General features: G+C 33.4%; 1 protein-coding gene across 3 annotated transcripts in view; it reads left to right on the top strand.

Annotated features, from left to right (window-relative positions):
- Positions 1-23,126, top strand: part of LOC144958523 (RNA-binding region-containing protein 3-like) — a 47,620-nt gene extending 24,494 nt beyond the window's left edge. For all 3 annotated transcript variants that reach the window (XM_078890551.1, XM_078890550.1, XM_078890549.1), the window contains exons 2-14: positions 1,705-1,752; positions 2,051-2,154; positions 4,081-4,200; positions 5,552-5,663; positions 7,898-7,966; positions 8,900-9,015; positions 10,498-11,138; positions 11,825-11,910; positions 17,188-17,323; positions 17,984-18,078; positions 18,757-18,815; positions 19,268-19,400; positions 23,008-23,126. In XM_078890551.1, coding sequence (XP_078746677.1) covers positions 1,705-1,752; positions 2,051-2,154; positions 4,081-4,200; positions 5,552-5,663; positions 7,898-7,966; positions 8,900-9,015; positions 10,498-11,138; positions 11,825-11,910; positions 17,188-17,323; positions 17,984-18,078; positions 18,757-18,815; positions 19,268-19,400; positions 23,008-23,061 — 1,773 coding nt within the window. In that variant the 3' untranslated portion in view covers positions 23,062-23,126. The remainder of the gene's footprint in view (positions 1-1,704; positions 1,753-2,050; positions 2,155-4,080; positions 4,201-5,551; positions 5,664-7,897; positions 7,967-8,899; positions 9,016-10,497; positions 11,139-11,824; positions 11,911-17,187; positions 17,324-17,983; positions 18,079-18,756; positions 18,816-19,267; positions 19,401-23,007) is intronic.
- The last annotated feature ends 1,071 nt before the right edge of the window (positions 23,127-24,197 follow it).

Raw genomic sequence — 24,197 nt, 5'->3', positions numbered from 1 at the left:
TTAGCTGCTCACTTGCTACTTGTCTTGCCCTCCACACATCTTCTGTTTTCCCATTTGCCATTTTGATATTTTTATTAGTCTTGTTGATTGCCTATCTCGTGACGACAGACAAAGGCGGTTTTATGATATTTTTGTCTCCATTTACATATATTTTTCTTCTGTCACTTCTCTACTCACTCCATTTCTTAATTTTTTCCCCCTCCATATTACTAACGGGCTCATATAGGCACAGATAAAAAAGTTGCAAAATTATCGACATTTTGGTATCAATATCAAATATTTTAAAAATCAAAATCTTTGTGCCACACAAAACTGCGTACTCAGGCTGCATGATCAATTAAAAAATCTGTAAGATATCAAAATATAGAAAATTCAATCTCGATATCAAATACAAAATCTATCTCTTCCTGCAATCCGAAGATGAAGTCTTTGTGAACCTTTGTCCATTGGAGAAAAAACAAACTTTTAAAAAAATGGGTGAACTGATGCAACTCTGTAAGAAGAATTATAAGAGTGCAGTGGGCGTGTGAGTCCATTAGCCTCTTGAGTGATGAGAAGAAGGTGGTGGTGGAGGAGGAGATCACAACCCGCTGAGGTTTACGACTAATAATCGTATGGAAGTCTTTAAATAGTGTCTCTAAACATTGGGAAAACAGGAATGCGTGACTTTGTTGAAATAGAGAAAAATATGTCAGAAACAATTTGGGTAAACAAAGTGCTTGAAAAGATTATGACTGAAACTTGAGAATTGGCAATAACTCTACACAAATCCTTTCAAATAGATAACTGCCATGAATGAAGCAAGCTTGAATGCCCTACTGCAATAGACTACCTACCAGAGCTGGCAGATGGCCAGAATTTCACATGAATGACAAAATTCGACTTCAAAAGTTATGAAATAGAACCTCATTTGGTCAAACACCACAAACACTCTGACCCCTTTGAAAAACTCATTGGTTATGATAAACAAAAAATCGACTAGACAAGGAAAAAAATGTTTTTTGTAAAAAGATTAAAGAAAAAAAAATGTTATTAATAGAATCACAATTCTCTGTGTGGCCAATTTACGTGGCCATTTGGCAGCCCTGCTCCCTACATTCAGGGCATCATGAATGTATCCTTGTCAGAGTTGCTTGTGTGCCCAATTTCAATTTTACAGATTGGCCATATGGAACCTCACATGGCCAAAAACTCATACACTTTGACTCCCTTGAAAAACTCATCAGTTTTGTTGATAAGAACATTCGTCCAGACTAGGAAATTGTATTTTTTAAGAATTTAAATGTAATTTAAAAAATAAGAATAAAAATTAATAATAAAAATATGATTTTTATTATGGCTATTTTGGTCAATTTCCCCACACACATGGTCATCTTGTAGTCCTGCCATGAACGTAGCCTGGCAGTACCTGACAACTTTCTACAGGAAAGGAAGGCAAATATAATTCTTTAATGAGAGGAATTAGTGGCTTTGACTGACAGGATTGAATCACATTCAGACAGTTATTCTGAGAAACTCATCTCTAACCAATTCGGTAATGCCATCTATCTGTCTTGACAATTAAAAAAAAATTATTGATATTTTATTAATATTATTTATTTCCTTTCATGTTCCTATATGCATTTTATATCCAGTTCTCTATGAACCCTCTTTTTTTTTGTTTTGTTTTTAAAGATAATTTGAAAATTTGATTTCACTCCCCAGAAAAACACAGCCTTTGCCGTTTTTCCAAGTAAAGACCATGCCACTGAAGTAAGTGAAGAATTTCTTTTATGATTGTTTCTTACCCTCTTTTGCTTATTATTTGATGTCATGCTGTTTGTTCAATCCTCTCCTTAGCAACTAGAGGAAAATTGTCACATTCGTGTTGCTAAAGAAATGATTTATCGCAAGAACTTACTGCTATTGTGTTTGAGTAATAAAAAATATATTTCTGTGTTAGTTGGGTGTGAAGTTTTGGGGAAAATCCTGAAAATGGATGGTAAGGAGAGAGTTAATCCAATAGGATAATATTAGAATGGATGAACAAATGATTTTTTCTTTTACTTAGGTGTTACACCAGCTCCACCAAGCTGACCTCCTTGGATCAAAGCTTGTTGTTGAGATTGCCAGATCCGATGATTCTGCTACCCCATCTCTTCTTGATGGTGATAAGTAAGTCTTGCTGTTTTTCTTTACTTTTTGCCATTGCCATTTTTAGAAGGATTGAAGCCTATTGATACTACTACTACATCAGTTGGCTTTCCGTCACTCAGTAATGTGAGAGAGTATTTTTGTCCTGGACAGTGAACAAGGCTTTGAATGAAAAATTGATCTTAAATATCAACTTGTACTGTTTGAAATAGGATTTAAAAAAAAATTGTGACAAATAAATTTGGTCACAAGTGTAATTTCAATTGACAAGCATCATGACCTGTCCTACATGTTACGTGTTGCTGTTGACTAAAGACCCCATGTAAAATGCTTTGAGCATGTTTAGTGGATTTTGCGCTTTTTAAGAGCTCAAGTTGTTTTGTTGTTGTTTTTTTGTTTTTTTTTTGTTCTTTGTTTTTAAAATTCTTTTTTTTAAAGTTTCTCAATGGGGCAATGAATTAGACAATTGTTCACTCTTAAGTGTGTGTTTGTGCGTGTGTGTGTGTGTATGTGTAGTTTTGCACTTTTTATTTCATTTATGTCTGTTTGCGTATATTATGTATATGCTGTAACCAAATGAAATATTGCCTTCATGGACAATAAAGATATTATTGTTATTATTACTATTATTATTATTATTATTATTATTATTATTATTATTATTATTATTATTATTATTATTATTATTATTATTATTATTATTATTATTATTATTATTATTATTAATATTTAAAATTCAATATATAATTGATCAAACCTCTGATGTAGCCTTTTGCAAAGACGCTACTTCAGAGGTTAGATCATTGGCCATCGATATATGTCTGTCTAAATAATTTTAACAAAAGGATGGGTCATTCACTAAATTTTTATATATATACATAGTTTGAAAGGTTGCAGGCCAAAATCTCCTTTTATAGATATTGAGAATGTTTTACTGATCACTAAGAATTTTATCCTTGCAGTGCCAAATGTAAACTTGCTTACTTCACGAAAAATTAATGATGTCACAAAAACATTTTTTTTTTAGAAATTGTCCTTGGTTACACGCATGTTACACTTTATTAATTAGACTAGTTTATGAACTGTTACTGCATTTCATTTTATTATTAAAACTCAAATTGCAAAGAGCGATTGCGTATATTTGTTGAAATTTAATGCACCACTAGTTAATTCTTACTAAACCAATGAGGTGGAAATCCAGCATGGTATTGTTAGCACAGTCACCACACAAATAAATGGATAGGTATAAATAATGATTAGGTAGTAGTCTCTGATAGATTTTGTTGAAAGTACCTCACGAATTATTAGCATCATATCCACAGGGTAGCAGACTTCCATCCACTTATCACTACAGAAACTTATCTAAACTCAGGCTCACTGAGCCTCTGGATTGAAGAACTACTGACTTGAATTACTTTTTGACTCATGCCTCTTGGTTCCTGGCGAAGCATAGGGCCTCAACAGCACTCTTCCATCTTCTTCTGTCCTTGGCACAGAACTTAACCTCACTCCAGGTAAGATTGGAGACACACAAATCTTGGTGAAGGCTTCTCCTCCAAGTCTATTTTGGACGACCTTATTTCCTCTTGCCCTGTGGGTTCCATTCGAGAGCCTGCTTGGTTATATTACAGGGCTCTTTTCGCATAGTATGGCCAACCCATCACCACTTTCTGCGTCTGACCTGGATATCCATTTGCTCTTGGTTTGTTCTTGTCCAAAGGTCAGCATTTGGCACTTTGTCAAACCATTTCAACTTGAGAATTTGTCGAAGACAGCGATTGAGAAGAACTACTGCTTTATGGAAATTATGTGAACTGTAAATTCTGTTGACCATCATTTCCAATTTATTAACTCTCTCTAGGATATCTGCATAAAATTATTACAGTTTCCTTTTTAAACAGAAGTGCTGTCCTTCAACTTTTAAAATATTACATTGTTTTGCTTTAGACAAAGATCTGAGGATGTGGGTGGGAGAAGAAAGTTGGATCAGCAGATGAACTCTGGGACTGATAGGATGAAGACAGAACCCAGAGAAATCAAGTTTGATGCAACATTTTGTTCTTGGGGGTAAATATATAAAAGTGGCTCTTGATATTTGAATTGAAAGTCATAGACTTAGTTTAACTTTTTGTTCATTGTTTTTATTACACAGGGATTTGCACTCGCAAACTCTGTACTTTAACTTTGTTGTTTTGATAGACTGCTGCAGCAATGTTGTGGTACAAATCATTATAAACAGTTCGTCTCTTTTTGCAATGGTAAGTCATTTTTTAAATACAAGTTTCAATGTTTTTCAAAAATAACAATGAAATACAGCATTGGAATTTATGCAGCAAAGTTTATTTTATTATTTATTTATTTATTTATTTATTATTATTATTACTAAAAGCTGTCAAATTTCAGTCCAGTTATTCCATTACCAAAAATCTCATTAGATGGCCACGGGCCAAGTATTTCAGATAACCAGTTGCAAGGTGAGTGATAGGGGCTAAGTTTCTTACTAAGAGAAAAAAAAAAAATGAGTACCAGAACTGGAATTTGGGTCTCTCTGGCAGAAGTGCAAATCCTTAACCACATCGCCATCTGGCTCATCATTTTCACTGTTCTGCTCTATGGGTAAAAATGGTAAATTGTCATCAGAACTGCAAACTCCCATGTTTATCCCAGGGTTATCCCAACTTTTTGAGAGAATTGAAATATTTTAAATCCTGTATTTTTTCCTTGGTTTTATTTCTTGAAAGTTGGGTGATGTTTTAAAAAAGTGATGCGTCTAATCTGAGTCTCTTAATCTTGTTTCTGGTTTTATTAGATTTCATATCAAAGACTTTTAAGTCTTAATGTCTCATAAATTAATGGTCAAGATATATGAATGAATACTATTAAAAACTAATACTTCTATTTCTTGAATATAAATTCATTAGAATTCAATCAGCATTTTTTAGAGTAAAGAGATCTTTTTACTTTTGTCCTTTTAGTTCAATAAAAAATCCTAACTTTGAAGTGAAATTCCTGAGTTTTTTTTAGTTTTAAAGTGGTTAACTCTCTCCTTACCAGCCATTCTCAGGATTTTCCCCAAAACTTCACACCCAACTAACACAGAAAAATATTTTTTATAACTCAAACACAATAGTCAATAGCAGTAAAGTTCTTGCCATACATAATTTATTTAGCAAAACATGTTCTATAACACACTCGTCATTTTCTTCAAGTTTTATGATGTACAAAAGAAATTTGAATTTAAATATACTTGGTTGTATTGTAACGAATGTGACGATTTTCCTATAGTTGGTAAGGAGAGGGTTAAGTGACATCATGGGTTGGCAGCTCTGTATCAATTCAGGTTATACTAAAATTGAACCTGACATGAAGGAAGTTGTTCTTTCCAAAGCTAATAATTGGTTATTTTTAATTGTTTCAGCCTCAAGCATCCGAGGAGACCGGAGTTGCGGTATCGCTATCCGCCTCCGACCCCCTCCATCCTCACCAATATTATGAACGCACTGGTGGCTTTACCTAAGTTTTATGTGCAGGTAGTATTTATTGCCGTTTAATCAATAAAATAAAAGAATGGCTTATTTAATGGGGGCATTTCCATAGCTTCCTTACTCAGTGATGATAATCTTCTTCTGGGGATCCGCGAAATTCCGGGATTTTGCTATTTTCTCAAAAGTTTTCTGCTGATTTTGTCGTATCAGACATTTTCCTCTGATAAAAGCTCAGCTCAAGTGGTGGATTCATGAAAAAAGCACCATCATGTCTTGTTTCATATTTTGACACTTGTGCTCAAATGCATGAATTTTGGCGACACTCCCATTTTTATGGCGTCAGACACAAGGCAATTGATGGTCAAAAAGGAAAAGAGGGTGGTGGAGGGGGTAAATCAGTTTAGATTTTATTTGTAAGTAGGTCAAGTGGGGTAGTACAGTTATAGATATTTAAAAAGAAAATTGTTATAAATTCCCCCCTGATTGGAAAAACAAGACCCCATCACAATTAAACTTTCTCTCTCTCTCTCTCTCTCTCTCTCTCTCTCTCTCTCTCTCTCTCTCTCTCTCTCTCTCTCTCTCTCTCTCTCTCTCTCGCTCTCTCCTTCCCCCTTCCTATTTCTTTTTCATTCTCTTTCTTTCTCCCTCTCTCTCTCTCTCTTTCTGTTTTCTCTTTTTATCTTTCCCTTATCCATATATCACTCTCAACCATTCTTCTATCAAAATTCATATTAACTTTATAAATGTCATCTGGTTAGAGAGAGATGATATTAATCTGTTACAGTTTAAAGGGATGATCAACTTAGTTTTCTCTTTTTGCCTTAAGATCATTTTAAGGAAAGGACAATTCATTAAAATTTTACATAAAGTAAGTTATATCTCAATTGTTAAAAATTGATGTACACTAAAACTAGTAATAAACAAACATAAGAAAACTATGATGTTTTATGTTATGATTTGACCGATGGACCGATACATTTTCCTCCTTTTTGACAAATTGCCATTATCATCAATGTATTTCACAATGTTTCGTTTATTTCTGAAACATGCCATACACTACAATACAATATAATACATTGGAACTTTGCAAAATAAAGCAGCTCGCCTTATCACTAAAACGAAAACTATATAGCACATAACACTTGTTTTAATGGAACATCGCTGGTTAACTATTGAAGAAAGAATTAATTTTATGATCGTCGTAATGCTAGCTTTCAATTGCCTGAATGTGTTGTCACCTGAATACCTCAATGAGCTCATTGAAGTTTAAGAACCACCAAGAAACTTTATTAAGATCATCAGAAGCTCAACTGCTTAAATTAAACCATCATTATGTAAAGTTTGTGGAATTCTATGAGCTGCTATAAGACTTTTTCTTGTGATGAATAATGTGCATTTTAGAGACTCTTGAAAACAAGGATATTTTTACATTAGATGAATAATAAATGCATATAATTGATGTTATGTTTAGTGCATATGTGTGTGTGTTTGTGTGTAAGAGAAAAGAGAGACAGAGAGAGAAGGAGAGAAAGAGGATGTATTTGTATTTATGCTTACTTTGTAAAGCACTGCCGAGCACTTTATCAGTGGATAGTAAAGTGCGATATAAATGAATTATATATATAATTGTTATTATTATTATTATTATTATTATTATTATTATTATTATTATTATTATTATTATTATTATTATTATTATTATTATTATTATTATTATTATTATTATTATTATTATTATTATTATTTTTTATTATTATTATTATTATGATTATTATTATTATTATTATTACTATTATTATATTATTATTATTATTATTATTATTATTATTATTATATTATTATTATTATATTATTATTATTATTATTATTATTATTATTATTATTAATGTTATTATTATTATCATTATTATTATTATTAGTATTGTTATAATACCGTTTAGGAAACATGTTTATGTAAAACAAAATTTAAAAAAAAAGAGAGAAAACATTAAAACTAAGTGTTTTTATAACACAATACCCACTACACATATAAAAGTTATCTAGATTTAATCAATTCATGTTTTTATAACACAATGCCCACTACATATATAAAAGTTATCTAGATTTAATCAATTCATGTTTTTATAACACAATACCCACTACATATATAAAAGTTATCTAGATTTAATCAATTCCAACTTTTGATCTCATGTTTTCTAATACTTATACCTAGTGAAATAGTGAAAGTGTATGCAATTTCTTGTTTCTGTGTTACTTTTTCACTTTGTTCTGCTCTTTAGGTCCTTCACTTAATGAATAAGATGGATCTACCAGCACCATTTGGCTCTGTGACACCTGCACCTCCCATGGTGAGCCCAGTCATGTCATCTCATGACTTCCATTCTACCAAAATCATTTCATTTCACACAAAATTACTCAAAAAGTTTGTAACTGAATTTAAAACATAGAATAGACAAGTGACAATCATTTGAGATGAAGTTTGTTACTGTATATAAAATAAAGACCCAAATACAACAATTTTAAATTTTGTAAAAAACAAGTTTGACCTTGGTCTTGTGGTATGGCACTCACTTTTGGATCGGAAGGTCGTGGGTTTGAGCTTTGCTCTGCGCATAGTTGTGTTTTTGGAAAAGGCTCTTTACTCGCATTATCTCACTGTACTCAGGTGCAAAATGAGTACCTGGCTGTTAACAGCGTTGTCTCTGTCGGGGAAAAAATGGTATTATCGTATAACATGCGTCATGTCTTGTTCTACATTTTATTGTTGGTCAGAAACCCCTTGTAAAGCGATTTGAGCATGTTTAGTGGATAATGCGCTGTATAAAAGCTCAATTTTTTTTTTTTAAGACCTTCTATCAAGAAAGAAATCTGGAAAAATTGTCCTCAAACCTACCTCTCTATTGTTAATTACTTAGCACTGCTTGGTGCTGGTTTGCAATGTGGACTTTATTTATCCTGATGTCTTTTTTATGATGTGGCATTGTTTGTGGCATGATAATAACAATAGTAATTTTAATAATAATAATAATAATAATAATAATAATAATAATAATATTAATAATAATTATAATAATAATTATAATTATAATAATAATTATAATAATTATAATAATGATGATGCTGATGGTGGTGGTGGCGACGGCGGCAGCGGTAGTGATGATGATGATGATTTAATAGCAATAACAATGGTAGATGTAATTTATGTTAAAAAGACTCCAAATTTTTGCAGATATTTGTTGAAATGCTTCATGACTGTATGTAATTTATTCCGATTGCCACAGGTACCCAGCCAAGCGATGCCTGATGACGTCGACCAGCGAGAGATGGATATTTCTGTCAGTGAAGACGAGACTGAGTCTGAGATGGAAAGTGAAGGGGATGATCAAGGGGACATTAGGTGAGGCAAATGTTTGGCTTTGAATTAGGGGTGTGAGTGAATATAAGATATTGGATCATCAACAAGAGGGAGTTGGTTTTGAGCCCTTTAAAAAATTTCTTACCCTTACCTTTCAGGGGTTCCTTCTCATGCCATGGTCTTCCACAATTCTCTGTCTAGCGCCATCTCTGAGCAGTCTGATATGTTCCTATCATTTTAAAAATATTTCCCACCACTTTCGTTTCCTCCCTTCTTGCAATTAATTTCTTCGATATTGACTTCTGAGGGTTTACATGTACCAATACTGTCTTTACAGTCACAGAATGATTTCTTTTAATAATAATAATAATAATAATAATAATAATAATAATAATAATAATAATAATAATAATAATAATAATAATAATAATAATAATAATAATAATAATAATAATAATAATAATAATTAATAATAATAATAATAATAATATATAATAATAATAATAATAATAATAATGTTAATAATAATAATAATAATAATAATAATAATAATAATAATAATAATAATAATAATAATAATAATAATAATAATTTAATAATAATAATAATAATAATAATAATAATAATAATAATAATAATAATAATAATAATAATAATAATAATAATAATAATAATAATAAATATAATAATAATAATAATTTTTTTTTTATAGTGCCTTACCCCGTATATCAGCAAAGCACTTACCAGTAACGTGGCTACTAATTTCACTCAAACATACAACCACGCACTCAAACATGCAATATGAATCAAAGCAATATAATTCTACAGTGCTACATATTAAAAAGAAAAGTTTTAAGATAATTTTCTTATATTTTGTCCACCCAATACCATTTTGTTTGATTTTTTTCTCTTTCCACGACACCTTTCCCATCAGTCTGTAGCACCACGTTTCAAAAGTATTGATTCTTTTGTCTGGCCCAAGGTTCAATGTCCATGTCTCGCATCCATAAAAAAATATAGACCAGTTGTTTGAATTATCGTTCTCCAGCTCATGTGCTATTTAGTTCGAGTTTTTTAGTTTTTCATGAATGCATTTTAATTTCATTTTACTTTTATACTTGAGTGAGAAGATTAACTCATTTTAAACATTTTTTGAATTTTTGAAATTAAATTGAAGCAATTAAAAAAAAAGTGTCACTTGTCTCTTTACCTTATAGCATGATACCCTTTTCGGGATCCCCCCGATAGCTCAGTTGGTAGAGCACTCGCTTCACTCACAAAGGGACCAAGATCGATCCTGGGTTCAGTTGAGATTTTTTTCTTTAGCTGTCAGTTAGATTTGGCGGAAAATACTTTGCGATAAACTAGCGTCTTATCCAAAGGATAATAAGCAATTGCTATTGTCCGTTTTATGCTGTAGAAACTGGGATAAACTCCAGCTCATGGGCCCAATGGCTCTGACGGACTACTCTATGATTGATAGCCTTTCAATTGCCATAATGACGTCATTTTGTATTCACACAGATCCAAGGAATCAAAGAAATTGGCTGAAAATGCTCGTCGACGTAGAAAAATCTTAAAGAAAGTAGCTCATACTAAAAGACCACGCTTGTCAGAATTTCAGCAAAACGACAATTCCGCTATGGAACATACCGCATCTACCAAATTTCCAATCAAACATATTTTTGAACAAATGCCTGAGCCTGCAACGACACAAACGGCCAAAAAAATGGCTTTAAATATCAAGCTGCCTTCTATGGAATCCCACAACGCAAGGAAGGTCACAGGCTCCTTAAATTGGGATGTAGGAGGTGAAGTTCTGCAACAGCTTTTAAAACAACAACAGCAACAATTATATCAACAGACATTAGAGTTAACATCTTTACCCAGTTCGTCAACAAACCCCTTACCAGTTACAACAGCATCACATGATTCTAACAATGTAGCACAATCATCTTATACCCATCCCATCCACCAACACCCTCCCCAACACCACATTCCTCCACCACAACATCAGATGTACCAATCTCAACCTGCAGCGCCAACTCCGTCCATTCAAGATTCCAATCTTGACAAGTTAGATGGCCATCATCAACCTCATACAGACCCTGACTATCAAATGAGCAAAGCCACTTCAAAATCTCAACTGTATTCACCCAGCATGTGTAAGCTTTATTATTTTGTCTAATTCGTTAAAATATCTCACTATTTAGAGAATAAAATGGAATTCAGAAATATTCATTTTAAAAATTTTATATTATCAGCTGTAGTTGAGCTTATATAGATAGAATGAAGTTGATGTCACTCATGTCTTTGTTATTGTTTTTTACCATCCGCGTTTATGAGTAATTTTTACTAATCTGTATTAACCAGACTATAAGTGTTTAAGGTTACACATAGTTTTGTGTGTTGGTCCTTTATACTTTCAGATGGCAATGTTGTGAGCTTCTTAGCCAAGCGCAAACCATCTATAGATCATTATCCGCTGAATGTGCTCAAAGTGCTTTTCAAGGGGTCCCTAGCCAACAGCAACATTTAACATGTATGACCATGACATCTGTTACATTTTCCAACAGAGACAATGCTGTTAATGACCAATTACTCATTTTACACCTGAGTACAGTGAGAGAGTGTGAGTAAAGAGCCTTTTCCAGTGACTCAAATATGCACCGCTTAGATCAGAGCTCGGTCCCAGGATCTTCTGATTCGAAGGCAAGCCTCAAACCACAGACCGCATAGCTTTTAACAAATTTATTTAAATTTGCTTTTGTTTGATTGTTTTGTTGGGTATTTTTTTGTGTGTTGTTGTTGTTTTGTTTTCTAATGTGTTCATTTTATACTTTTGTTGTAGATGAAGAGGATGCTGAAGAGGAGAATAATAGTGAAAAATCAAATCAGACCTTTGATGGGTTTGGAAAAATTCAGCACACTGGGAAGGTGAGGATTTTAGATGAATTTAGGCAGTGCAGTCTAAATTTTTTTTTTCTGACTGCCTTTTTCACCCAGCAAGGATTGGGTAGCTGGGTCTGTTAGATCTGATGGAAATTGGGTCATATCCAAAGGGTAGCAAGTAATTGCTATTGTCCATTTCACGCTATAGAAACCGGAATGAATATCGGCTCCATGGGCCCAATGGCTTTGCTGGACTACTTTTATAAAGTATGTATGTATGAGTTGCATTGTACATAATAATAATAATAATAATAATAATAATAATAATAATCTTTATTGTCCAAATTAAAGGCAATTCATGTGAGGTAAACAATGCTCAGTTTGGTTCATGGTATGAACATCAACACATTTACAAATACAGACACAGCCATACACGAACATACACGCTTGCACATTGTTTCTACATGTGTATACAAAAGAAATGAGCGTACATACAAACACATATACATACATACATACATACATACATACATACATACATACATACATACATGCAGACATACATACAAACCAGCATATCATCGTATATGCATGCCTACATTCATACATACATACATACATACATACATACATACATACATACATACATACATACATACATACATACATACATACATATATACATACACACAGACACACACACAGACAGATAGAACGATACGATATATTTGCTGGGACAGCAGATAACCATATTATAAATATAGTGTCTTATATTAAGAAGAAGATGGCAATGATTGTGATGATGATGATGATGATGATGATGATGATGATGATGATGATGATGATGATGATGATGATGATGATGATGATGATGATGATGATGATGACTACGATAATGATGATGATGATGATGATGATGATGATGATGATGATGATGATGATGATAACGACGGCGGCAATGTCGATGATGATGATTCACGACACTGCTTCTCGTTATTTTCATTGGTTGTCTCATTTTTCCACAGAAGATTTGTTAATTAATTTTATGGCGGTTGGAATGAAGGTTGTCTTATGTCGATTTGTCTGACATTTTGCTTCTAGATACCGTCTTCCGGAGCGCAGAAGTTGGAATTTTTCGTTCAGCGGATGCCTCTTTTCGTTGATAATGTTAAAAGATTTCTTCTCAACTGCATTAATATAAGTTGTGTCAAGGCTTCTAAGGTCTGTGTTAATTATTTTTGAAGCCTCTCTGAGGGTTCTATGTAGTTTGGATTTTTCTTTTGTTCCACAGCTTCCATACCACGTTGTGATGCCAAACGAAACGATACTCAATATTAATGACTTGTAGATTTGTATCATGGTCTTTCTGTTCACATTGAAAAATAAATATAAATTTATATAAATTGCAACAGCTCTCTTTTCAGAATCTTTTCCAGACATTTCATAATAATTGATGTTAAAGCAACAGGTCTATAATCATTCAGCTGAGTTGGTGGATTCTTTTTGGGTACTGGAATTATAGTCGATGTTTTCCATATAATTGGGATTTTCTGTTCATCTATTGAACGTTGGAAAATAGGCAAGAAAGGGACAGCTAGTTGGTTGTTACAGTTTGAAATGAGTTCCCCACTAAGTCCATCTGGACCTGGTGCTTTTTTCTTTTTACATAATTTAAGAACATTGATGACCGCCTCTTCTTCGATTTCTGGCGGAGGAGACGTATTTTTTGTTATGATATTAATTTTTGAAAGTACGTTGTCAATGGTGTCGAATCGACAGTAAAACTTATTTAATTCCTCGATATTCATATGTGTGTCATTGTTAAAATCTGTCTTTTTGTTGTTAACGCCACCCATTTCTTTAATCATCCTCCACGCCTGCGATGCATTTGAATTTTTAAGGTTTGTTTCCATTTTATCTTTATATTTACGTTTTTCTTCATAAATTACCCTCTTTAATTGTTTTTCTGCCTCGTGCTGCTTGTTTTTTTTGTCCCCACTCATATGAGCGATTTTCTTCATATTTATAAATAACTTAACTCGTTTGTTGACCCAAGGTTTGTTGTTGTTAAATATTTTAATCCTTTTAGTGTCCACGCACAAATCACAACAGAAATGAATATAAGACGTGACAACATCAACCCACTCGTCCAGTGACATGTTATCAGACATGAGTTCATCCCATATTGTGCAGTCAAAACAACCTTGGAGTTTGTTTATATTTTCTGTTGACCAAAGACGAGTTTCTTTCACAATCGCTTTATGTTGTTGTACAGCATAAAAGTGTCACGGTCACAGGGAATCCACATATCGGGACCAAGCACGTCTGTTCCTTGCTAGAGTCACAACTTAGTCAATGGGCATAGAATCCAGCCCATGTAGTAGAGTGCCTGCTGGTCTAGTTGTCGAGCTCTTCAAGTAGGGTAATAAAAGTTTGACGTAGGAGGAGGTCTGCGTCCATGCTCGATCTCCATTAGTTGGTTTCTGTTGTGTTGCGTTGCTGTTCTTTTTCATTCGTGCGGAAGTTAGTCAATATCGCTTACGCATAATATTTTTTAGCAACTCTTAGTGGGGCCCTACAATAAATTATTGTTGGTGATCAAAGACAGAAATGATGTTAAATATTTTATTAAATATGACCACAATTTAGATAAGTCAATAAAATGTATAGTAAAATAAAGGGAGTAAAAATGAGTCTTATAAACAACAATGTATATATATTATCTTACTGGGTGGGGATCCTGACCTCCCAAAGCGGGCAGGGAGGTACATACTGTGTCTTCTATCCCCTTATATCTGTTATCCAACATGCTTTCTGTCTCTGTCTCGGAATGAGATTACTTGGTTTTGTCCTGGCACTGACCGGAATCCTAGCTGGGAGGGAAACAGTCAAATGCATAGTTATTGTTTTGGGAGATGATATTTTTTTCCTTGTAAATCATCTCTCTGTTATGTATTATTATTTTTATTTTGAATGTATAATGTAAGCATTTGAGTGTGTTCCTCTTTGTTGGATTTTGTGCTTGTGTCCGGATGAGACTTATAGGTGATTTCAAACTAAGTACATTGGTGGTATGCTCTTGGAATCTACATCTGATCCCTATTTGTTCTCAGTTCCCCTTTGTCTTACTTTTTCTTGGGTGCTTTAATTGTAATTCTAGAACTTTTTATTATCCCATTTTCTTCCTTTTTACTGGCGCTGATATAACCTAAATGTGTTGCAAGCGCCGTAAAACCCTTAAAAACAAACAAACAATATATTATCTTATATCTGTTTCCTTTCCATGTTCCTCTCATCTTTGTTCTGGATTAACATATCTTAGTTTTTTTTTTCTTCCTGGTACTTGCAGGTATCCTTAGCTAAGAAGGAGCCATTTAGATATATAGTTAGATGCTATTTTTTCCCTTGTAAATCATCTCTCTGTTATGCAGACCTGCCTACTACTACAAATATTTCGTAGAATTACGGATTTTTCACTCCAAACTAACCATTTCATAAAGATCATTGATTCAGTGAAACTTTTTGAAAACAAAGTTTTGTTGCTGTAGGAGAGTTAAAGGCAATATTTTAACATATAAATAACAAATTGCTAAAATTGCTAATTTTTACAAGTAGTCTTATTAGTGTCTAATATGTTAAAATCCCCGAAGACTACAGATTTTTTTTCAAGTCCAGGTAGGCAGGTCTGTGTTGTGCTGTTATCACTTTTAGTTTTTAATAAATTGCACCTCATAAACTTTTGAGTGTATCCTTCAATGTGGAATCCATTGCTTGTAATGTCAGATTAGACACACTGATAAATTGCTCTCAGGATCTTCTGTTCTCTATTTTAACCAGTCCACTGTGTCTTTTTTTTCTTTCTTTGGTGCGGCTTTGTGGTCAAGTGGTATGACACTCGCTTTCGGATCGGAAGATCCTGAGTTCGAGCCTCGCTCTGTGCATAGTTGATTGAGTCCTTGGAAAATCTTTAATCACATTCTCTCACTGTAAAATGAGTACCTGGCCATTAGCAGTGTTGTCTTTGTCCTAAAAAAAATTGTAATATTGCCTCACAGGCATCAAGTCTCGTTCTACATGTTACATGTTGCGGTTGGTCAGGGACCCCTTGTAAAAGTGCTTTGAGCACATTTAGTGGATATTGCGCGATATAAAAGCTCAATTTTCAGATCTACAACTTTCCCCCCTTTATCTCCCTTTTTACTGGTGCTGAAATAACCTAAAAGTGTTGCAAGAGCCGTAGAACACTTAAAAACTAAAAAAAAAAACAAACCTATTTAATCTTAAGCCTAAAATCGACTCATGTCTATATGTGTAGTCTTTGTTATTTTCTTTCCAGATTTTCCTTCCTGTGTTAGATGGTAGTTTTCCCTGCATTTTTCAATCTCGTTTGTTAAGTCTTTCCTTGCAATACAATACATTTTCATGATTTGTCTCCAGAAATTCTGTAGTCAATGAATTAAAAACTAGATTTCTCTCTGTTCAATCTAGAAAAGTAATAAGTGCTCATGGCTTTCCTTGGATCCTCAGATATCCGTAATTTTGGAGTCAGAGGAGGAATTTCCTCCTTTTAAGAAATTACATTTCCCCCATTTAATTGTACTGGTATTGAGAGACTTGGTGTGGTGGAACAGTTTCTCACTCTCCAAAAGCTAGCTAGAGTGTCAATTTTAGCTTATCTCATATGCTCTAAAAATGGGGGGTTTGTGCAGTAAAAATGGGGCTTAAAAGCAATTGTTCAAAATTTTCCTCTTTTTTCACTTTATGAATGTCACCATCAGTACTGAGTAATGATTCAATTTTTTACATAATATTTTGCACCATTTTGAATTTTCTAATTAATCTTCAAATGTTGTTAATGAATATATTTAAAAATATATATTTTAAAAATCCGAACTAAAAACATGATTTTTTGTACCATTAATAACCTGGCAATTCCTCTCTTTTTAGTTAGGAAAGGTTTGACTCCTTGATTGTGTGTAAATTGCATTAATAGGGTTCAACAATCATGATGTCACTTCCCTCGTAATGATGCATAGCAACTTAGTAACTGGTTCTAAACTATCGGAACAAGGCGGACACCCTTATGAAATACTTCTCCGACGAGCATAAAAGATTTCTATCCAGAGAAGAAAAACATTATAAATCTGATCATGTTTTGACTTTTATACATTCTGATCACATGACATGTTAAAAAGTTCTCGCCAGCATGAAGAATAAGAAGTGCAGATTTTCTTTGTTTAGAACCAAGCTGTTGGTTGCTGGGCGGACGTGACATCAAACTATTGCATCCTATTAGTCACCCATAATAAAATCTCATTCCAGGTGTCAGACGATTCAAGACAAGATACCCACGTTGACAGAAAAGAAGACCATACTTCATCTAGGCTTAGCTCAACAGGATCTGATAAAAAGTTCATATCTTCATCTGCTTTACGAAAGGGTAGACTCACAAAAGAAGGTAACTGCACTGTGACTGCAAGTGCTGAAAAGTATTTTTTTTTTAAATCCAAAAAAAAACAACAAAAAACCCCCCAAAAAACCCCAAAAGAAACCAAACAAAAATTGATTTTACACCTGTTGACTAGGGTCAAATTAGTGAATATATATTATGTATTTTTACCCATCATCTTAATTTGTCACATGTTTTCATCCTGAAATTAAGATTTGTTTCTTGTATCAGGTTTGTACAAGGATAGAGATTAAAATATTTGCCAATTAGTCATATTTATTCTTGATTTATAATTTTCAATTTATATCATAATCATCATCATTGTTTTACAGACATGCCCACTTAAAACCTCAGTTTTTTTGTTTTTTTTTCATGGACAAAAAAAAATATAAATGGTCGTCTCTATTTTTAACTATTAAAGTTTCCAAATCACAATCATAGTATTGACTAACTCTTCAATGGGCTTACTCTTGTACCAATTTTTCTTTTTTAACTAATTTTATTACAGATGTATATGTTGCACAGTAATTGGAATAAAAAATTTGATGTTCTTTTTTTTGATGTTGTACTATGCAATGCTTGTGCTTTCTGTTTGCTATTGAACCCGGTCAATAATTCAAAATTTGAAAGAAAGAAAAAAAAGACCAAATCTTGATCCATGATCCACAGAAATGCAAGATTCATCCGTCTTTCGTCGTTATGACCCAGGAGAGGCCTCGTGCCGACTATACATCAAGAATGTTGCCAGACAAGTCACTGAATCTGTGAGTTTTGATATTTTGTGCATGTTATTATGTAGTACCAGATAGATGGTGATAAAGTTTTGGACTCATCCGACTGGTGTTGGTCCTGGCTACAGTTAAGTTTTTTTGGTTTTTTTCTAACCTCCATGTCCACTTAAAATTAAATAAATGGCTGCATGTAAAAAAAACCCCCCAAAAAACTTGAGCTTTTATATAGAGCTCTGTCCAATAAGCATGGAGTTAATCCTGTAAACGGCCAGGTAATCATTTTATACCTTAGTACAGTGGGAGAATGTGAGTAAAGAGTCTTTTCCAAGGACTCAACTATACACCGCTTGAGACTCGAATCCAAGACCTTCCGATCCAAAGATGGGTGTCATACCACTAGACCGCATAGCTACACATTGACAGCATGCAATGGATCTGACAGAGAATACTTTCTATTGGACTAGACTCCCATCCTAAGGATAGAAGCAATTGTTACTGTTAATTAAAACTGTTGAAAAAGAATAAACTCCAGCTCCATGGCCATAGGGCACTTAAGGTTTGCTATCTCTCCATCTATCTATCTATCTATCTATCTATCTATCTATCTATCTATCTATCTATCTATCTATCTATCTATCTATCTATCTATCTATCTATCGATCTATCTATCTATCTACTATGAAGTTAATGTCTCCAAATCTATTCTTTCAGGATCTGCGTTACATCTATGGACGGTACGTTGATTGGGAAAGTGAAACAGAAGTCAATATGTAAGTAAGCGATGAATACCTAATTCTAGGCTTTTTTTATCACAGTCTATTGCGCAGTCATATATATATATATATATATATATATATGAATGTTAAGGTACTTTATTTTTACAAGTTTGTACACAGTCTGTGTGTATTAAAAGAGATTTTGTGCTGAGATTTTGCACTGTAAAGGTCAAAGATTTATACCAGTTTGATTCAATCATCTAGATGCCGAGTTCTATTGGGTTCTTCTTCTTCCTCTGCTTCTTCTTCTTCTTCCTCTGCTTCTTCTTCTTCTTCTTCTTCTTCTTCTTCTTCTTCTTCTTCTTCTTCTTCTTCTTCTTCTTCTTCTTCTTCTTCTTCTTCTTCTTCTTCTTCTTCTTCTTCAGTATCATTATCATCATCATCATTATCATCATCGTTATCCTGTTGTAGTTGCTGTAACAATGTAACTTTTTTTTTATACACAGGTTTGACATTCGCTTGATGAGGGAGGGCAGGATGAAAGGACAGGCCTTTGTCACTCTTCCATCACAAGAGGTTGCCAGTGATGCACTTAGTGACACAAATGGATTTCTGCTCAAAGACAAACCACTCGTGGTTGTATCCTTTTCCAGAATTTCCTCTTATAATAATAATAATAATAATAATAATAATAATATATAATAATAATAATAATAATAATAATAATAATAATAATAATAATAATAATAATAATAGTAATAATAATAATAATCTTTATTGTCCAAATAGGCAATTATTGTTAGGTTACAGCTCTTGTTATAGGCGAAAAAAGTAATTAAAATAGTGGTAATAATGATGATAATAATACTGATAGTAATGATGATAATAATAATAAAATAATATAATAATAATAATAATAATAATAATAATAATAATAATAATAATAATAATAATAATAATAATAATAATAATAATAATAATAATAATAATAATAATAATCATCATCATCATAATAATAATATTTAATATACATATTTAATAGGTACAAACAGATTTTTAGTGGACCATATATGGATTATTCATACCTGCCAACTGCCAACCCTTCCGCTTTTGGCGGAATAATTCCTATTTTCACTCTTCCGTCTTCTACTATTCCGCCTTTGTCTCTAAAATTCCGATTTTCTAAAATGATGATAATGGTACAAAATGTAAAAAAAAAAAAGGGGGGAAAGGGGGGGGGGGGGGGGGGAGGAGAGAGAGTTAAAAAGGCGATTAAAAAAAATAAAATGATAGCCAAAAGGGAGCTAATTAGAAAAAAATACTGGCCAAAAGGGAGCTAATTAGAAAAAATACTGTGGTTCGGTAGTTTTGTCTTTATCAGGAATTCACACTATGTTAAAAAAAATTTATTATTATTATTATCGAGCCACAAACAACATCATAAAAAAGACATCGGACCATATAAAGTCTGCATTGCAAACCAGCCTCAAGCAGTGCTAAGTAATTAACAATAAAGAGGTAGGTTAGAGGACTGGTTTTCCAGATTTCTTTCTTGATAGAAGGTCTTTAAAAAAGAAAACTTGAGGTTTTATACAGCGCATTATCCACTAAACATGCTCAAAGTGCTTTACAAGGGGTCCCTAGCCAACAGCAACACTTAATTTATAGAATGAGACATGACGCCTGTTAGGCGATATTACAATTTTTTTTTCGGACATAGATGACGCTTTTAACGGCCAGGAACTCATTTTACCCCACAGTACAGTGAGAGAATGTGAGTAAAGGGTCTTTTCCAAGGACTCAACTATGCGCTGAGCGAGACTCGAACCCAGGACCTTTGGATCCAAAAGCAAGTGTCATACCACAAGACCAAATAGCCGCACACAAATTAGCTACACTTAGGCGTAGAAATTATTTGATATTTTGTTTTTGGTTTCAAATTCTTTAATCAATTATAAGGCTATTCGGAAAGTTCAATTACAAGTAATGAAAGCGTATTGGGCGGTACTGCTTGCAGACAATGCTAGCACTAATACCACACATCACTATACTATGTGTGGCTATGTGGTCTAGTGGTATGACACACGCTTTCGGATCAGAAGGTACTAGGTTCGAGCCTCGTTCGGAGCATAGTTGAGTGCTTGGAGAAGGCTCTTTACTAACATTCTTTCACCGTATTCAAGTGTAAAATGAGTACCTGGCCAGAGCTATCTCTGTTGGAAAAAAATGTAATATCGCCTAAAAGGCATCATGTCTCGTCCTAAATATTAAATGTTGCTGTTAGCCAGGGACCCCTAGTAAAGCGCTTTGAGCATGTGTAGTGGATATTGCTCTATATAAAAGCTCAATTTAATTTAATATTTAAAAAATATACTCTTGTTGACACAGTGTCAGTATTGTTTTTCTCTATGTTAAAAAAAAATTGCTTCAACCTTCTGTTGACCCAGTAGTAAAAACTACTACTGAGGGTTGTTGATAAAGGTATTAGGCTAGTTTCTGTTTATCTCATATTTTCTACAATGAATCTGTGTTATACCAATATAGCCTCACCCTTTTATTACTCAAATTTGTACCAGCACTTGTGTAAGATGAAATACACACCTTATGTGATATTTACTCAATTTTTTAAAAGTGCACAATAATACACATAATAGGGAAAGCAGTGGTGCCAACCCTACGTAAAATATGATAATTCTTACGCATGTTCGTTCATTGTACACACTTTGCTGAGGTTTGAATGCATAATTATGGGAACGAAGAAGAAGAAGAAGAAGAATGCATAATCAAATTTCTATTATTTAAGCATTTTTAACATTAATTCACTCTTTTAGTGAGCTTAAACGAAAAGGAACCGTTACCAGTAATGCCAGTTTGATGCAGACCTGTGGAGTACTACAAAAAATTTGTAGAAATACAAATTTTTGGCTCCAGCTACAGAGCTGCAGTCTCTTTGGCTCAATAGATTTTGTTGAAAAGGAAAGTTTAGCTTTTTAGAACCTATATTCAGGACTTAAGTGCATTTTATTGTTTATTTGTAAATTGTAAAGCTATTTAAAATGAATTTTTCTTTTTTTTTACCTCGGAAACTTTGAATTTTTGAAATTTCAAGAGGGCAGCTCTCAGTATGGTGTTATTTGACAGATTGTTATGATAGTCAAGCATTTTTCCAAAGAGATTCTTATGATAGTCAAGCATTTATCCAAAGAGATTCTTATGATAGTCAAGCATTTTTCCAAAGAGATTCTTATGATAGTCAAGCATTTTTCCAAAGAGATTCTTATGATAGTCAAGCATTTTTCCAAAGAGATTCTTATGATAGTCAAGCATTTATCCAAAGAGATTGTTATGATAGTCAAGCATTTTTCCAAAGAGATTCTTATGATAGTCAAGCATTTTTCCAAAGAGATTGTTATGATTCAAGCATTTTTCAAGAGATTTTTTGATAGTCAAGCATTTTTCCAAAGAGATTGTTATGATAGTCAAGCATTTTTCCAAAGAGATTGTTATGATAGTCAAGCATTTTCCCAAAGATTGTTATATAGTCAAGCATTTTTCCAAAGAGATTGTTATGATAGTCAAGCATTTTTCCAAAGAGATTGTTATGATAGTCAAGCATTTTCCCAAAGAGATTGTTATGATAGTCAAGCATTTTTCCAAAGAGATTGTTATGATAGTCAAGCATTTTTCCAAAGAGATTGTTATGATAGTCAAGCATTTTCCCAAAGAGATTGTTATGATAGTCAAGCATTTTTCCAAAGAGATTGTTATGATAGTCAAGCATTTTTCCAAAGAGATTGTTATGATAGTCAAGCATTTTCCCAAAGAGATTGTTATGATAGTCAAGCATTTTCCAAAGAGATTGTTATGATAGTCAAGCATTTTTCCAAGAGATTGTTATGATAGTCAAGCATTTTTCCCAAAGAAGATTGTTATGATAGTCAGCATTTTTCCAAAGAGATTGTTATGATAGTCAAGCATTTTTCCAAAGAGATTGTTATGATAGTCAAGCATTTTTCCAAAGAGATTGTTATGATAGTCAAGCATTTTTCCAAAGAGATTGTTATGATAGTCAAGCATTTTCCCAAAGAGATTGTTATGATAGTCAAGCATTTTTCCAAAGAGATTGTTATGATAGTCAAGCATTTTTCCAAAGAGATTGTTATGATAGTCAAGCATTTTTCCAAAGAGATTGTTATGATAGTCAAGCAATTTTCCAAAGTTATTTGCCTTAACTCTTTTTGACCAGCAATATGCCAGATCTGCCAAAGCCCAAGAAGATGCCAAAGCAATCAAGACTTGAAGTCGTTATTATTGTTATTTCTCTTATTATAATTAAAATTATTGTTATTATTATTATACACTCCAGCACGGTTTCCTCGAACTCAATCGAATGTCCCTAATTTTTTCTTTATTACTCTTTGTTATCATTCCATTCCTTCCTCGACCAAATTTTTGCCTCGAATACGGTTTCCACAAGCTAATCACACCTAGCTAATGTAAGACAAATTAATTAATTAATTAATTAGTTAATTAACTTAAATTGCTTGTTATGCGCCCAGTGATTTCGACCACTGATGACTGACTGTGACATTGACAGTTAATGTGTATATCTGTCCACACCACAGTACGATACACAAGCAGGCACCCACACTCTCAGCCACTGACACTCTCCATCGCCTGGGTGAGGTTCCTGACCTCCCATAGTGGGCAGGGGGGGGGGGTACATACTCTGTCTTCTATCCCCTTATATCTGTTTTCCAACATGCTTTCTGTCTTTGTCTCTTGGAATGAGATTACTTGTTGTCCTGGCCCTGGCCAGAGTCCTAGCTGGGAGGAAAACAGTCAAATGCTTAGTTGGAAAACAGACATTTGGGGGTATAGAAGTAGAAGACAACACAGTAAGCGACCTCTCTGCCCACCTGGGATAGATCCGACATCCTTGCATATATTGATGGTACGGTCCACAAATAGTCATCCAACTCCGTGGGGAAAAAAGAACAAAACACAAAACAATGCATTATTTGATTTGGTTCGTTGGATTTTATTCATAAAAGAGTTGATTACGGTAATCAAGATGTGATAGAATTAAGGGGACAAAAGTCAAATCAAAGACAAACATTTGAAAATAAAAAAAAAAAGAAGAAAAAGATGTAAATGAAAATGTGTTACAAAACAGACATGATTTATTATTATAAAACATCAGTGGCGACACATTCAAAATTGGAGAGAACCGGCATGATATTAATATTATATACATGGTATTTTTGTCAATTTGCAGATTGTATATTCCTTGGACTTGAACAGTACTCGCTGGGTTATATAGCACGTTCTCATGAGAAGCCAAAAAAGCGTGCTAGAACCCGAGCGTGCAGAAATTATGATGCTGCTCATTCGATCCAGCGTGTTCCAACAGAACGCGCTGAAATTCGGCGGGTT

The sequence above is a fragment of the Berghia stephanieae genome, chromosome 13, assembly GCF_034508935.2.
Source record: "Berghia stephanieae isolate SIO BIC M18660-M18661 chromosome 13, UCSD_Bste_1.3, whole genome shotgun sequence".
Classification (NCBI taxonomy): Eukaryota; Metazoa; Mollusca; class Gastropoda; order Nudibranchia; family Aeolidiidae; genus Berghia; species Berghia stephanieae.
This window is presented reverse-complemented; position numbering and strand designations above follow the sequence as displayed.